At 38.4% G+C, this 18,343-nt stretch overlaps 1 protein-coding gene across 3 annotated transcripts in view; it reads right to left on the bottom strand.

Moving 5' to 3' along the window:
* Positions 1–18,343, bottom strand: part of SATB2 (SATB homeobox 2) — a 191,116-nt gene that overhangs the window by 113,410 nt on the left and 59,363 nt on the right. For all 3 annotated transcript variants that reach the window (XM_029224494.1, XM_029224493.1, XM_029224496.1), the window contains exons 4-5: positions 1,996–2,122; positions 755–878 (exon numbers count right to left, since the gene is read on the bottom strand). In XM_029224494.1, coding sequence (XP_029080327.1) covers positions 755–878; positions 1,996–2,122 — 251 coding nt within the window. The remainder of the gene's footprint in view (positions 1–754; positions 879–1,995; positions 2,123–18,343) is intronic.

Genomic DNA, 18,343 nt, shown 5'->3' with positions numbered 1-18,343 from the left:
CCTGAGTTCATTTCACAGCAGTTCTAAGCCACTCCCCATAGCCACCAAAATATTATCTTATTAGCAAAAGTGGGGCCTTCACCCATGAACACAAATGGAACCGCAAGCCCTTTCTTCTGCTGTTCCTCCCTTTGATCCTCTCAATTTCTTATTTTTGTGGCTTGTTTTAGTTTATGATCAGTTCAGTAAAAACAGAGTATCACTTTTTCTCGTGGTGCATTTTCATGTAGTGAACTCACTCCCAAATCTCTACAAGCGTGTATGATGCAAAGATCATCTCTCTCTGCTAGGCCTAGAAAAGGCTCAATAAACAAATAAAAACAAATTAAGATGGGTTTGACATGGCTGGCCCATTTCATTGACCAAGTAACACAGTGATTTGAAGCCTGAGCTTTGGCAAGGGAGGTCTCAGCTGGGGTTGCAACCTGCCACTTAACCAGCTGAGTAAGCTTAGGCAGGTAAAGTGCTTCTCTGAGCCTTGTTTTCTTGATCTATAAAATGGAGACACTGATACCTACGACATACATGAGAGGTTAAAGACTGTGAGTGTAAAATGTTTTAATGTGACTCCCACTATATGAGCTCTCAATAAGTGATAAGTTCTCCTCTACAAAAAAAAGCACCACAACCTCCATATTTTTTTCCACCTAAGATGTAGTGTGAATATAAAATAAAAGACAGCTGTCTGAGCAGGTGTGCCCCTCCTGCCAGACAGCCCACCCTTGGCTTCTTCATTTCTCCTGAAGACACTGACCTGGGAGAGAGGGCATTCTTTGGCTAATGTGCTCTGGTTCATCTCTTTGAGCAGTTCCTTTAAGGCATTGCGGACCGTGGCGTGGTTCCACTGCTCCGCAGGCAAGTCTTCCAACTTCGAACAACTGGAAAACAGAGCAAGAATGAATGACATGCAAACCCTTAAATGCAGAATACAGCAGTCACCCCTGGGTCCTGTGAAGCATTAGGAGAACCACCAAAGGACAGGGTTGAATGTGGGCCCAAAATGAGGGAAAGGGAGCAAAACTGCTTCTCTAGGACCTGGACAGAGCCCATCACGGTCTCTTTCAGTTGGTTCTCACACTAGCCTGAGAAAACCAGTCACTTCGGATATGAAGAAATGCCAATTTTTTAAAATAGGATTTCTCCAATCTACTGATAGAAATGGCATGACAGTGTGATTATAAACTTCCACAATTTAAACTTAATTATTGGACATTCCTAAGGTTAAATGTAAACAAACACTGCATCAAATTTGAAGGTCTACCCTTCACCCTCATAGAACAATCCAGAGATGTCACTTCGCTAACAAAAAACTAAAGAAAAGACATTAAAGCATTCCTAGACAAGGACAGGAATGGTGGGTCCCTATTAAAGTGTAAATTCTCCAAAAGGGGTAGATTCAAAACCTTTACAGCAAAGGACAATATTCATTAAATCACATGAGCTACTGGCACTTCACAATACAAGACTCTGCAGAGAAACTCTAGATTCTTTAGAGGCATAATTTGTTCTGCATGCTGTATCTGAAAAAAAGAAATCATCCCCAGAACTTCTGCACGCCACCAGAGAGGAAAGCAAGAGGCGTCCAGTACCAGCAGCTTCTCGGTAAGCAGGCTACAAGGGCACCAAACTCACCCCTCAAACACAAGCCTGAAACAGCAGAGGTGTTTATTCTTCAAATATTATGTGCTAAGCATTTAACCAGAGGGCTCATTAAATTAGGGGCTGTGGAAAGTTCCCGTTTAAAGGCTGCAGATTTTTAATGATTTATCAAGCTTCCCCTAGGTTACCACTTCACTGCTTCTGAAAACAAAACATAAAACAGTTGGAATGTGGACTATAAAGATGCCTGGTGACGGCCCCCCCTTCTTTTTTTTTTTTCATTTCATCCAATGTCTAGAAATTAACAAAGACAGGATGAGCTGATCTCTGTAGCGACTCTATGATCAACGGAGCAGCTCTGAGAGTTAGGAAGGGCAGATGTTCAGAGACACCCACCTTTGTAATTGGATTTTCAACGTCACAACGTGATAGACATCTTGCAGCATGTCGGCCACTGTCGCATCGGGTGCATCTGTCACATAACTGAGGGGGAGAGGGTTCCACCTCCCAAGCTTGATTATTCCTGCACAGGGAAGAAAAACATAATAAACACATATCTGCTATTTATTAAACCCTCCCATTGTTTGTTCAATGTTAGAAAGGTCATCCAATAGTCAACATTCAAGGCCCACTCAGAGATATTTTACAACCCAGTGCAATAGACTCTTTCTTTCTGGCTGACAATTGAGTTAACTATACAGGAAGATGAGAATGAAAGGATGAGGTTTAATCATGGACAATCAGTTTTTTTATGTTTTCCTCTTTCTTAAATTACTTAGAAAACCATACGGTTACTTCCTTCCCCCAAAGTCTTGTTTCACAGTCTAACTTAAGACTGATGCTAAATATACTGAACTGCTGATTTCATAGACAAAAAAAAAAAAAGCAAGGCTTAAGTAAATATAAGATTCGGTTTTGAATTGTACAAGAAAATTCCTGTGTGTGGGCTCAGCACACACACAGTCACATCCTGGTTGTGGTGTGAACCCCAGTGCGAATAGCATCTGGAGCTGAAGAAGCAGTGAGAGTTCACTTCCAGATTCACATTTCACGAGGCACAGGGCTTGTTTTCCATAGCACAATGATTGACCACAGATCAGAAATAGCAGAGATGCTTTCAACTTCCTTTTTTTTTCTTTTTTAATTCCTCAGTTCTTTTTACAGTGACAGTGGTACCCTTTCCCTGCGGGTTTCCTGCTACATATGGTAAACACTCGTGACAATGGAGAGAGAATAAAAATCCTGGTCAAACTTGGGCAGACTCATGGGACAGCTTCAGCAACACGTGGTGAAAATTCTAAGTTATTCACAAGATGGACCCATCTTATCTGGTGCACAGGGCGCATATAACATAGATGAAGAAAAATAAAGAGAAGCGCATTTCACAAACAACACAGTAACGGACATTTTATTTGTATGCTGTGAAAAATCCAATGGTCCCCAGGATATCAAAAATTGTCCCATATCCAAAACAGCTATGTTTTAGTGATAGAAGAGAAACAGCATTTTTATTTTTGACAGTGCAGGTGAGTCCAACTACACTGTTCTTTCAAAAAATATATTTTATCACCAAAGAGACAGAACACCTGTATACACAAGTGAACTTTTAAAAGCTTCACAAAATGCTGCTTTATAGCTATGGGCCGAAATTTCAATAATAGGAAATGAACTTTCTGGTCAGGGCACACGTCCTGTCCAAGATGAAATCAATGAATGTGCAATGCTTGACATAATGCCTGAAAACAGGGAATAAACAGAACAAAAATATTAAAATGATGCACTGTTTCAGTATTAAGATTTAACAATCTGGTGCTGAATATGCTGCAGTATAAATAGTGCCTGGACTCAGATCCAGTAAAGTAACACAGCTCTCATTCATAGTACCGTATGTCTCCAGTTCTGGCTCCTTAAGTCATATTTCACTTGCCAAGAAAAGCTGTTTTCTTGTGGGGATAGTTTTCCTAACATTCTCTCTCATGACAATGAAAAGTGCACAGCACACAGTAGTCATGTAGTCATGAAAATGTAGTAGTCATGAAAATGAACATCCAGGGCCCACTGGACAGCCATCCAGGAGAGGCTGGGTCTGCTTCATTGCTTCCTTTACTCCTTCTGACATGTGAAAGTACTAAAAAGATACCATGTAACATGTCTAACATAGTTCCTTCTTTTAAAAAATCACTCCACAATTTTAATCCCCTTAAAACATCATTATCGTGATAGCCCATAAGTTGAGTATAAACTGACCATCTTCTAAAGATGATATTTTATTTTAAGAGATTAGATGGAGAAAAAAATGAAGTCAGCAATTGCACACTATCATAGGCAAGTAGAAGAAGCCAATTTTGTGGGTCATTTTGGTTGCTAAGAACATGAAGGTAGCGTGAAGCAAATGAATCCTGTTAACTTTAACGCATAACTCTAGAGGCAATTCATCCATGCTGTTGTGTGTGTCATTGTTCATTCCTTTTTACTGTTGAGGAGTGTTTCGCTGTAAGTTTATACCACAATGCAGCCAGAGACAACAGAATATCTCTGAATGATTTCACTTATATAAAATACAAGAACAGGCAAGACTCATCTATGAGAAGTCAGAATGCGGCTACCTCCAGACAGCAGGGGCATGACTGGAAAGGGACATAAAGGGGATTTTCTAGTTTTGGCTGGTGGTTGCACGGGTATGAAAATTGTCAAAATCCATGTAACCGAACACTTAATATGCATATATTTTATTGTATGTAAATTATACCTCAATTTAAAAAAAGGTGGAGGGGGAAGAATCTCTACAGGAAATGACAGACAAGTCACTCTATTGAAAATAGTAATCTCCATTTAGATAAATTCTCTCCCCACCTTGATGAGCTGGAAGGAGACTTGTTTGGGCTGGAATTAGACACATACAGGTGTCTTCACAACACTTAATGCCTCCACAGAGAGCAGCTGCTACAGGGTGGTTTCTACATCTTGGAAGAGAGCTGCTGACACGTGCTATTTTCAGGCAATGGGAAGTGCGTGTGCTTTTTCTTTTTCGCACCATATTGACTAACCTGCACCTAGAAGTCATGCTCTTTGCTCAACTACCTACCAGAGTCTGCAGGAACCAGATCTGGTAGGACAGTGATGTCCAGAGGCTGCTCTCCTCCAGCCTGGCAGGGACTTGGAGTAACTCTTTTTAATAAGCCTTTCCTCCAAATAAGGTCTCTGTCTAAAGTATTAATAACCCTCTTTGGAAATACAGTCCTCCTTCCCTGATATAAAATAGACAAAAATATTTCTTGGGCTGGTGTCAAGTGTTAATTGAGGAAATCAAAATGGGAAGCAGTAGACCATAGTGACAAAGAATTCCGGCTTCCAAGTCAAATTGCCTCTGTTCATATCCTGCCTCCTCCACCTACTAACCATGTAACTGTAGCAAGTTACTGAATTTCTCTATGCCTCAGTCCTCTCATGTGTAAAATGGAACAATAAAAGTACTGACCTCATAGGAATATTGTGCAGATTGAATGTAGAGCCCTTAGTACAGAGCCTGGATATCATTAATCCCAACAATTAATCATTTACAGTAATTATTTAGACATCTTTTAATGCTCCCTAAAAGAAAGATACAGTCAATTTATTTCAAAAATATTTACTCAAGGATGACTTCAATATCATTTAATCTTTAATTTAGTCAAGTGCCTATAAAAGGCCCTCATTATTTTAAATCACAAAGGAAGACTGTACATCAATCACTCGCTCTTCTTAGTAGCCTGTAAGTCATACTGGTTCAAGTGTGAGGCACTTCAGAAGCAAAGACTGGAAAAGATCTTGGTTCCAAGTCTGGAAGGCCTCAGATGCCCAACTCAGTAATGCACCATATGGGTCAGAGGTCAGGAGCAAGGCCTGGAGTCAGAGGTGAGTCCATGCCCAGCCTCCTCTGCTTGTCAGCTGCAAAATTTGGGGCAAGTTATTTAGTTGGTCTCTCTAAGGCTTGGTTTCCATTACCTGTAAGATGGGAATAATAACAGTGCCTACTCTTTAGGGTTGCCACGAGGCTTAAAATGAGAATCAGAATGTAGCAGTGGGATGGCACACAATAAGTGCTCAGTAAAAGTTAGGGGAAAATAGATCTTTGAAAGTTATTGGGTGTAGATGTAACACCATCAAAGCTTTAGGATGATTAACCTGTACTGGAATTCAGGTGGATTAAAAAAGGGAAGCATTCTGAGGGGAGAAAAAAAAGAGCTGAAATAATCCAGATAGGTATATCTAACAACTATAACAGCCTCTTCCTGGCTGCCTCTAAGGAGGGATACGGACCCCAAGAAATGCTTCAGTACGGTGAAGGCGAACAAAGAAGGAAGAGAGGTTATGTTCCCACTGGGAATATCTGACTCGCAGTGCTGGAGAAATCTCAATAAAAACAGCATAACTATAAGTATACAGAATTATTTCTAATGCTTACACTCCATGAGTAGGTTTTATAGCCCCAATCCAAAATATGAGGAAAACTAATGATGATCACATACACACACACACACACACACACACACACTCAAGCCCAGCCAGGCACACAGTACATGCTCAATAAATGGCAATTCCCAATTCTTCTCTGAATATATATCACACTCTCACTCTGTCTGGAGTACTGATCCCATGCATTCACTTCTAGAAATCGTACACATTCTTCAAATTCTGCACCGAGAATAATTCCAACTCTGATCAATCCAGCCTGAAGTAATTCCTTTCTCTATACAGCTGCACAGTAAATACTCTTGGTTAGTTTGTGTATCTTAGAAGGAGCTTACTTCATCACAATATCCCTTTATGTTACTTTACAGTTTACAAAGTGTTTTTTTCCAAGCTATTAGTTCATCTTCACAAGGAGAGCAGGGGGTCAGTATTACACCTGAAAGTGAGGTGAAGATCAGAGAAGAGTGAGTTTTCAAGGACATCTGTAGGTGACAGCCAGAACCAGGCCGCAGGGCTTCAGCTGACAAGTTTTCTAGCTACTGGACCAATATCCTTTCTACTCAGCTCTGCCCGTGTGCCAGTGCCCAATCACACAGTCACACATGGGGCAGGGTCTTGACATTTAATGTTAAACAAAGGAACATATGAGACCAATGAGCGAACAGGTGACAGGGCCTGAAGAGACAGCTTCTCTGGAAAAAAATCTTCTCCCTCAACAGTGCCATTTCAGACATAAACATTGTTTTCCACATCATCTTTCCTATTTCCAAAGAATTTATCATCTGTGAACATTTACAAAATGCCTGGTGCTGAGGATTATTAAAGATGTAATTTTAAGGTCTTTGAGTCCCAAATTATGGGCCTTTATTTTGGGGTTGAAATTCATACAAATGTTAACATGATTGAATTGAGCATAATATAAATAAAATTGTTTATATCTAGACAAATCTGTTCACTAAAATACAGAGGACCAATCCACTCTTCATGTAATGCTTTTAGACCAAATAAAAAAAGGCAATTGTAGGTAAATTTCCCATTAGTGACATAAAATTAGGTTGGGAATGGAGGCAAGTTTTGTCTAAAATTAAAAAGATGCAATAATGGAAACCAGTTTTTCACTCTTTCAATGCAGTATTCTGCCAGACTGGACGTATCACAAAGAGAAATATGAATAGCTGTTTGTGTTCATATGTATTTGTTATTTTTATCAGTTTATAGCCTATCTCAAAGAAACCAAATACTCTTCTCAGTAGATGCATAATTCATATGCATCATTCATATCATTCATACCTCTAACTATGTGAAAACAAGAGTGGTGATAATACACGTTACAGTTCATCAATATTTGATTCAAGTTTTTAGAAAGTCGATCACTTCTGAGTGATAAATAAAATGTGCCGATAATACAATATAAGCAATAAAACATCACAAGGGTTTGTATTAAGCATTAATCATCATTCATTTAACAAATTTTTCTTTTGTGTCTCCAGCATAAGTCACTAAGATGCAAAGATAACCCAGTACACACTATCCCTGTAATTATGGAGCTCACAACTGAGTAGAGAAGCTTATTATTGCTAAACACATAGCTAAGTGAAACCATTCTTAAAATAAACCAAAATGATAGTTTTATCCCCTGTACCTCAAATACAAGAAATATTTATTTCATGAAGGCCTGCAACAGATCACCTATAAAGTACAAGAGAACAACAGCTCTCACGGTTTGTGGTAGCATACAGATAGATGCTGATAAAATAGGTATATGTTGGGTATATTGTAGGATAAAGCCCACAAATTATCTGTGAGGCAGATATAGGAAACCAGCAAGATATCAGCAGTATTCCTGTAGAACAGCTCAATGAATAATTTTCTTTTATTCCAGGTGCATTTTAACATTAATTTTCAAAGCAAAATGAAAACTCAGCCTGGGAAAAAAACGAGACATTAGCTTTAATATCTAAAGGCTTGGGTTTATACATTTCATTAACTCCCTGAAAAGATCTCAGCAAAAGAGTATCAATAAAAAAAATCCCAGTCTCAGAGTAAATAAGCCTTGGGGCTTCTGGTTAGCGGTATTATTTCCACAGTACAGCAACTGCTGTGAGGCCCCTTTTAAAAATAGGAGAACTCATGACATTGATCGCATCTGTTTATCCTCCTCAGAGTGGTCGTGTCCCTATGCTATAGCGTGTAATTTTCTGTTGTTCAGCTATGCTTTGTTAAAGAAATTAAAAACTGTCCTATATAATAAGAACATAGAATTATTTATCCATAAATCAGTTCACAGGAAATCACTACCCAGCAGTATATAATAACTCAGCCTGTGTTTCTAACCTGTGGCCTGACTGTGGTATATCGTCAAACTGTAGCAGCATAAGGACATAAATTGTAGTTATTATTGCGAAACCTGTGGTAGGAATGACTTTTCAATGAGGAAAGAGAAAAAAGGCAAAACAAAAATGGTTTTTGAAGTGTACATATTTTCCTTTTTTAATCCACAGCTTAGCAGTACCCCAGTACAATTTACTGAAACTCCTACATACTCAGTTTTTATTTTAAAGACTATCTATATTTCAAATGTCTTGTATTGAGGGAAAAGTAAATGGTAAATGAAATAGCATTCTTCCAGCATTTTACATTATTCAAGTCCCATTATAACTTACACAAATTAATGAAACCTCAAAACATACTTGTCTGGGAACCTACAATACATTTAATCCTGTATTTATAACAATACAAAAGAAAACACCGGACCAAAACAGAAGATTTGACAATTCAGAATAAATACTGAGGCTGTACTGGTTAAATGAATTTATCTAAAAATACGCACACACACACACACACACACACAGAGAAAGCTCTACCTGCAGCAATTTGGGTATTAGTGACAAACACAAATAAGGTAGGTTTCTACTCTTTAGGACATTAACTTTAATCTTAAATCATATCTGTATCAGGAGAATTGATCATAAGGAATATTATTGGCCTTGAAAAACTGAAATATGAATTTTAGAGCACTTTCTGAATAAACTATAGTGATACACAGCTGTCTGCCAATCTTTTCTTGAGCTGACTACCCCCTTATGCTACAAAAATGTTCTACTTAAAAAAATACATACAGTACCATTTGATGCCTTGTAACTCTATACATGGTTTTTACATTTTGCAGCATAAAGATTTTGTCTCATGTAATAGATGCTGCTTCACATTTGGGAAACGTTATGTTATAACCCTTACTTCTATTAGATTATTTAATATAAGCACTAAGTAACTAGACTAAATTAATAAAGACCCTATTGAAAAAAAAAGAGAGAACAAAATTATTCCACAAATTAAATAAAACTTTCTGAAGTTGGTATTTTAGAAACCTTTATTTAATTTTCAGAATTCCGATTCTTCTGAAAAACAGCCAAAATATTGTTCAGGATATGAAAAAAATATGGTTGGTGTTTAGTTATTTATTTCATAAGAGTGCCATTTAAAACTATTACATGGGGGAATAGGACAAATGAGAAAGAAAAGCGTTATGAGAAATTATTTGTGATCAGTTCTAAGCTTCTGCCACTGCTTAAAAACTATCTCATCTGGTATATATTTTCTTATTATTGTTCTCAGTTTAATCATTATCTGAAAGAGTTTAGAATTAAATGATTAATTTTGGCAGGTAACACAAACAAACTTCTCCTCCTTTCAACTCAGAAATACATTTGCATAAAGAGATTTTCCTCTAGCATTTGTCCCCCTAAAGTATCTTCAATAATCAAAGACACAGGGGAAAATGTATACTCTTTTAAACATGCTTTGCTATATTCTAGCAGATGCTATTCATAACATAGGTTTAGCCACTGTTTCTGCATCCTCTGGGGTAAGAAGTATGCACTGAAGATCTAAAAATACAGTTATGCATGAATATTTCCCATCTTAATTAATTACATGTATTTTTTTCAGATGGAAGCTCAAATGTGGCAACAAATTTTCCCTAAGGACCCAGCTTTCCAGGTACCTTGTCACTGGGCTCAACACCCTTGAAAATTCTATCAACTGCATGCTCCCAATTATATATTGCAGAATTGTCCTTCAGGCATATTCTGTTTCCTATAATTTAAGGTTATATAATATCTGATCTTAAGGGCAATATTATGAGGGCATGTCGATTATCAAAGAAAATGCTGCCATATAATATGAAGGCAAAAGTATACTCATTTATGTTGTACATTTATTCATGTTCCAACTAACCTAATTTCACAGTAATTTGTTAAGAAACTACAAAACATGGAAGCAAATACAGCTATAATGATTACAAAATGGCAACTGCTATTAATTTGGAGGGGTTTTGTTTTGTTTAAATTCTTGGGAGTTTCCTTTAAGAACATTTTAATAATTTTTACTTTCAGTACATCTTCACATATACTCTACTATTAAATCTAAAAATGTACATGGTTTGCAGGTTTCAGATATTTTACATTCAAATAAGTTTTGATAGTTCCTTGATTTCCATTTTCTTGGAAATGTATTTAGAAGCGGCAAACCAAACTTTTAAATATGGCACTACCATTTTAACGGCTATACTAAAGAAGAGAAAGGCCCAATACATATGAGGTATGCTCTCATTAGATAAATGTTTCTTGAAGTGAATAAAAGGTAGATCTATAGTCACAACATACAAGGTGATGAATGATGACAGTGGTCTATTTGAGCCCCCTAAAATATTCAGCCATGTCAGAAAAATGCCATATGAATCAATGGGTAACCGAACTGTAGTACAGACGTAACAATTATCCCTGACAGGATGTCTAGTTATCCCATGGTAGCTGGGCTGAACAGTTTCAGATGATCTGGAGGGTAGGGGAAGGTCAGAAATGGATTTTTTTTCCTCCCCATTCCCAGGAATTTGCAGTTTAGTAAAGACTGTCCTGTTGAGAGTGGTCATATTAAGTGAATGGCTAAAGCGTTCAAGATCAAGTTTATCCCTAGAGCAGTTGTGGGCCCCACCCGGACTTGTGGAACAGGAGCTCCAGAGTAGATCTTTGGAGATGCTGAGGATGAGCCAGGTTTGGGAAGCACTGCCCAAGCGTCTAGTAAAAATGAGAACCTGAGCAAGGAGAAGATCAATCCACTGATTCTCCTCAAAAGAAGGGCAGGAAACCAAGAGATTCCCAGATTCCCTTTTTCCAACTCACCAGCAAATACCCTCACTACTGTCAAGGAAGATAAGCAAAGAGAAAGGAGAAAGTTCTGGCACGTGAGAAGGAAAATAAGAGTTAGGAGTGCATTGTAACACAGTTACAGACCTCCTTAAGTTTGCGGGATATGGCATGGGCAGAATAGGTGATAGCAGAAGAAAAGGGTTTCCTGTATAGGCATAAACTCCAGGAACTCTTTACCTTATTTAGATTATATGCTGCCAGAAGGCAAGGGCCGTGTCAGTTTAACTGTTCATACAACCCTAGCTACAGGCCCATAAGCATGAGGATGCCTAAAATACAGTGTGTGCATGACAGTCATGAAACAAGAAAGCCACTCTGTCTGAAAGAGCAGCAGACTGGGAATCAGGATACCCAGGTCTGGTGTTGGATCTGAACCTTGTTGGCTGTAGCTCTGCACCTATGGAGAACTCACTTAACCTCTCTGGGCACCTATTTTCTCTTCTATAAAATGGGGATTTAAAAGCAAAACCAGAATAAAACCACCACCAACAAAAATTCCCCTGCCTGACTCACAAAATGGTAATTATAATAAAATAACATGAGCTAAATGGCACTGAAAATTATAAAGTGCTGCATAAACATATGCTGGCATTCATGAATTGTAAGTTAACATAAAAGAGATAAGCATTACATTTTTTACAATGTTTTTACTTAAGCAAAAACGTGAATCTTCTAAAATGTCACTGGCCAACATGGCAAGTCACCTGACATAGTCAAAAGAGCCTGGGCTTGGAAATTGTTCTCTCAGTGCCTGGGGCAAGTCACTTAATTTCTTTGAGCAGGAAATCTTACCATCTTTAGGAGTGGCTGCAATCTGAGAGGGATGTCAGGAACTGCATCTCACCCCTGCCCTCTGATGCAAAGCATCCCAGAGATCCTCTGTACTTGTAAATACTTATTGTCTCGATTCCTCACTAGACTGTAATCACAGTTCCTGGCAGGCGGTGGAGGCACAAAGATATGAGAGGGACGTGGGAAGGAAGGGAGGGAGAAAGGGAGGAAGGAGGGAAGAAAGAGGGAGGAAGGGAGGAAGGAAGGAAAGAAGGGAGGGAGGGAAGGAGAGAGGGGAAGGGAGGGAGGAAGGGAGGGGGAGGGAGGGAGGAGGGAGGGGGGCCGGCCACTCTGCCAATGGCCAATGGGCAGCACTAGCTCACCTGGCAGGTTCAACTGATGTTTCCTACCCGGACTCCATCCCTAGCATCCTGTTAACCCTCAACAGGTAGAAAATTGAGCCCTCACACTCTTGGCACCCTGGACATCCAGGAAGACCAGATATTCTAGACAGCTGTTGAAGCCACGGAGAAAGGCCTGAGGGATTGAAACCCTCAAACCAAATCTTCTCAAGGAATCCACCCCACCCACAGAGACTTACTGATGATCTCCCCCTCACAGCTCTGACACTAAGTCAAAACACTGCCCGAATACTTTGGGGACCAATAATGGTGGCTTTGATCGCTAGCATTTAAAAAACACATTAAGACTTCAAAACTGTGAAAATAAACTCAACATTGAATTGGTAGATTGATTTTTCTTTCATTAAAATTCTACTTTTCTATAAAAAAATTTAAAAATGGCAAGCACCCAGCTCTTTGTTTCTCAAGGAGGGCTCATTTTTAAACTTTCAAAGTATAGTAAACAACTTCTAAATTCAGGATAATTGAAGGTCTGCCAGTTGGTGAGCAAAACAACAATGGCTTTCATATCAACCAAAAAAGGGAACGTGGCTCAATCAGGATTGTTTTTAACCGAATATCATTCTGCCAACTGCACTTCTAACTAAAATAACAAAGCTGCTGCCTACAGACTACTAATGGACTGCTACCTGAATAAATATAATTGTGCTCATCACTTCTTTACATTAAAATTATTAGCTAAGAGTGGCTTTCCCAGGGATTATTTTATGTGAATGAAAGACAATAACACAATTATTAGAAAATTAAGTTACACTCAGATCAATTTTGCATTTCCATAGCACAAAATAGAAGAAATATAGTGTTTTATACCTCCACAAATAAGTAATTTCCTCTCCTTAAAGATATATTTGTATATGAACTAAGCCCCTAGCATAACCCACATAAGTAAATAAATCTAATTCATTCAGGAAGTATTCTGAAAATTAAGAGCAAGGTACTGAAATTTCAAAATTATCTAATTATAAATACTAAGAAATTCCCTAGGAATCACTGATACACAAGATCCTCAAAATGTAAACAGACTTATTTTTATTCAGGGCATTAAAAAATAAAAACTGGTAAGGAAGACAAGGAGAAGACAGGAATTATATGAGACCTAATACTGTAAACTTCTGTTGTGTTCCATTAGAAAAAAGGCTGGAAAGAAGCCCACAGGGGCTGTGATATCAAGTGGACTTTTAATTCAATTATTCTTGAAACATCTTGAGTGGTGTTTCGTTTTGATTCTATCAAGCCACCATCACCTTCCCACCTCTAACAGGAAGGAAAAATCACAAATCTTAAAAACATAGTCAGGTCACTAAGTCAAATGTAAAAAAAAAAAAAAAAAAATCAGTTTATTTCATTTTTTGTTATTTTATTTTGTTGTTTTAACATAGATATTCTACAATATATGGGAGGAGTACAGAAAATATTCACTACAAGAAGACTGATTTTCTTCATGTCTACTCTTTCATATATTGATGAGCAGCATGTACTTTCAGGGGCCCAAATTTTCCTTTTATGCTCACTTTAGCTGTTCAAGAGTATATTATCATATTCACTTTATAATGATCCAGCAATAAACTGGGTGTTTATTTTACGTTTATCATGGTATTGCTATGTTGCTATACTAGAAGAAAGCAGTTAACCAAGTTATCCAATATCACAGTAAAATTATTTCACACCAGAAACAAAGAATAAGTTATTAAATTTTAAGTTCTGATAAAATACTTTTCCATGTCATTCACAGTTCATTAAATGTACTTAAGTTAAATGGCCATGGGCATTTATTTATCAGTTTGTGGTTTTTACACACTTGGAAACATCTCAAAACTAGTTTTAATCAATCAGAGACTATCTCATTCATCTGAGTGCCCTCACCTGATGACTGGCACTTAGTAGAGGCTCAAAAAAACGCTGGCATGGTAATACTGAAACGTGATTATGTTCTAACAACTATGAGTTCAAACTGATTGCAAATTTCTTCCCCAATCACATCTATATGACTATTAATTTTAGCATTCAATTTGCATTTTACCAAGTAAAATAAAGAAATTAGAAACAAGAGCTTTGTAATTCTTGTCCCTGCTACTGAATTACCTGATGGTAATTAATTAATTATGCAAAATGTTGGGGTGGGGTGGTGCACGTAATAATGCTTATCATAAACCAGAAGAAGAGCCCTAAAAAACAAATTTTTTTATTCATCCATAAACCATTCCATGTGAAGCAAATCCACATAAAGAACTTACTACAGTATTTGGGGCACAGTTACTTCTCTCTCTGGTCTAGTCATGATGATGTAGACTATGTCAACTATTTAATATGTTGCTTGCTCCTCCACTGGCAAAAAAATAATTTGAGTTACAAAATGACTCCATAGGAGATACTGCTCATATTAAATATGCAGCAATTTTCAAAATGGGCTTGATTTAGATGACTGACAAAGTTGACTCTATTTTCTATAACTCTTTATGCACCCAAATCTGGAGATAGGGCCCCAGTTTTTTTCTTCCTGAACTTCCAGCCCCTGCTTGGTCATGCAAACCTTTTATTCTTCTTTTCCTACAAAATGCAATCATTGCTATCAAAATATTTTCTTAAAATCTGCTCTAATAGAGTCATAAGAGATGCTTGAGATTTCCATATTTGCTGTCTCAATTATCTTTTTGGAAGATAATTAATGCTTCACCCTGAGGCACTGAAAATAACTGTTGCAATAATCCAAAAATTCAATTGCCCAGAGTGGGTATCCTTAAACAAACATTCATTCTGGCCAATTTAAGGTATTTGCTTTTGCAAATGTAAAGCCTACCGACGGGTTTTACCAAAAAAACCCCAAAAACCCAACAATAACACTTTGCATTTGGAATGCAGAGGAAAATGACCTTTCAAAGTCATCATAGCACAAAGGGAAGTCACAGTCCCACTGGACTCTGGAAACCCCAAAGTCCTCAGGGAGTAGAAGCCAAATGAGAGTGAAGGAAATCATAAATGCCCAGGTTAGTCTGCTTCATCTACACTGAGAAACTGTCCAAGTAAAACACGGTTATACCCACGGTTATTAGTGAAAATATCACCTCTGTTGTTAACTTATTCCCTGCAAATATATTTCTATTTCAATGGAAAAGGAGATCTGGGTTGACACTAATCAGACCCAACTGGAAGGCCATATTAGCAATTTGGCAGGTGCCTGAGGGCCATACCTAATCTGCATAAAATGGAGCAGATTGCAACCGCCCTCATCTTTTTTATTTTTAAACTGGTTTTTGAAGCCGAGCATACATAAAATCTCAGAGGGAGAGACAAGGAGATGGTAGTGCATACATTTTCTTTCACGCCTTTATTTTCATTCTTTTTGTGCAAAACCATCTTCCTGAATGGTTATTTACTAAAACAAAGATAACAAAATAAAAGGTGCTAGGCAAAGGAGTGGGCAGGGATCACAAATGCTTAAAAAAAAAAAAAAAAGTCATATCTTGTAATAGATCTTCACATCCTCTACAGTATAATTTTTAATCAATTTGAATTTGAATTTAGTGTTTTTATATTTTGTAAAGACGTGCTAAATGGAAATATACCCTGAATGTGGGAAACAAGCTGCAGCTAGCAGAGATTCCAAGACTAACCATTATTTATAAACCTATGATCTGTCTAACAGAGAAAAACATTATATTAAGTATCACCATTATCATCTCAACACTGGCTTCTGCTGCTCGTAGAATAATTTAAAATGACAGTGCTCGTTATAGCCCAAAGAATTTATAATCTAAGTCATTCAGTTCAAGCCTGGGTGACTCTGAAAAATAACTCAGCAATAATGAATGATGAGTAATGTAAGCCACACAAAATCTAGAAAAGAAGAATAAACTCACAAAGGTAAGTATATCAAATAATTTTTTTTTAATGGAGTTAATATAGACATGGGTGTCCCAAGAGAGAGCCATCATGGAAGAATTTGGTTTCTGCTGTTTTAGAAAGACATGTAGAAGGTGCTTAGCAGGGTGCTGAGGAGCCCAAGGATGTTACAAGAAAAATGGCTCCACTTCAAAGAAGCCACGTCTTAAGTACACTCCATACCTCAACAAGATGGTGGAATTAAGGTCAAGAAATGAAGAATCAGGGGCTTCCCTGGTGGCACAGTGGTTAAGAATCCGCCTGCCAATGCAAGGGACACGGCTTTGAGCCTTCGTCCAAGAAGATACCACATGCCACGTAGCAACTAAGCCCATGAGCCACAACTACTGAGCCTGCACTCTAGAGCCCACGAGCCACAACTACTGAAGCCCACGCACCTAGAGCCCGTGCTCCGCAACAAGAGAAGCCTGCACACCGCAACGAAGAGCAGCCCCCGCTCACTGCAACTAGAGAAAGCCCATGGGCAGCAACGAAGACCCAAAGCAGCCAAAAATAAATAAATAAAAATTTAATTTAAAAAGGAATGAAGAATCACTGGTGGCTTTGAGGGGGAATGTAAAAGGATCCTGAAGTTGCTTCACGGGGCAGTGAGAAGCCACTGGAGAGCATCAAGAAATGATGGAGAAATACCAATCTATCAAAATCAACAAAAGGCAGGTACAAGCTTTCCTAGAGCTACAGAATCTAGGTCATAGGAGACTGCTGCATAACCCGGGCCATACAGAACTAAACAAGACTGCTGCAGTCTAAAGGAAAAAGGAGGATGAATGCCAGCAACCTTGGAAGGAATGATGGGATCTGAAGACAGGCAAAAGAGAAAGGCAGGTGTGCTATCAAGTTAGAAGTACTGGATTAGAATCAGAAGACCAAGTCATTTACCCCTCTGTACCTCTCCATCTCCTCCCCTGTAAACAAGATCATAATGGCCTCCATCTCAAGAGTTGTTGAGAGCATTCAATGAAGTAATATGAATTCAGGTTCTCTGTAAATTCTAAACTGCTAACCAAATGTAAGCTGCCATTGTTGTTGACATTATCAAGAGTAAGCAGGATGACAAAGAGTTTTAAATGACTGATTTCTGGGCTTCCCTGGTGGCGCAGTGGTTGAGAGTACGCCTGCTGATGCAGGGGACGCGGGTTCGTGCCCCGGTCCGGGAAGATCCCACATGCCGTGGAGCGGCTGGGCCCGTGAGCCAGCGCGTCCAGAGCCTGTGCTCTGCAACGGGAGAGGCCACAACAGTGAGAGGCCCGCGTACCGCAAAAAAAAAAAAAAAAAAAAAAGACGGATTTCTTGTTTAGAATCCCAGAGGAAGGAGGACAGTATTTTCTCTGACCATGAGTGAGAATGAAACTCCTACAGAGCCAAGTAAATGTTCTAACAAATTGAATTTGAAGTGGTGAATAGTCAATCTTTGAACTTTTAAAAACAAAGATCTAAAAAAGATTTAACCAAGTGAAAAAAATTCATGTTTGACCAGATCAAGACAGTATAACTATGGACGCATGGGAGTGGAGGTCGCTTTGTAATTTCCTGTGATAGGGGACAAAATTCCAGGTGGTTGCAAAGAACCCACATATATTAAGTCCTTACTATGAGCTGAACACTTTCTCACTGTATTAACTTTCACAAAAATCCTATGACATAGATATGAGAGGCTCCATTTCAGATTAAGCTAAATAACTTGCCTAACATCACAAAGATGTTAAGTGGCAGAGACTGGAAGCCAGGTGTGCCTGATGCCATAGCCGATATTTTTTCCCCATATCATGGCACCTCTTACCCTTTGAAGAACTCCTGCTTAGCCTTTGAAATCCAACTCCAACAATACCTCCAGATGGAACAGCCCTTTTCCTATTCCCCCCCCCCAAGACTCACTATGCTGGTATTTATTCATGAGGTAAATTACTAAACAGTTCATGTAAAATCCCCTTTCCCCATTAAACTGTAGGCCACTCCATGGAGTTTCATCTTAGCCATCCTTGCAGCTGTAGC

This window comes from Monodon monoceros, unplaced genomic scaffold (assembly GCF_005190385.1).
Source record: "Monodon monoceros isolate NGI ecotype Baffin Bay Population unplaced genomic scaffold, NGI_Narwhal_1 Super_Scaffold_16, whole genome shotgun sequence".
Lineage (NCBI taxonomy): Eukaryota > Metazoa > Chordata > Mammalia > Artiodactyla > Monodontidae > Monodon > Monodon monoceros.
Note: the sequence above shows the minus strand (reverse complement) of the source record. Positions and strands in the feature narration are given on the sequence as shown.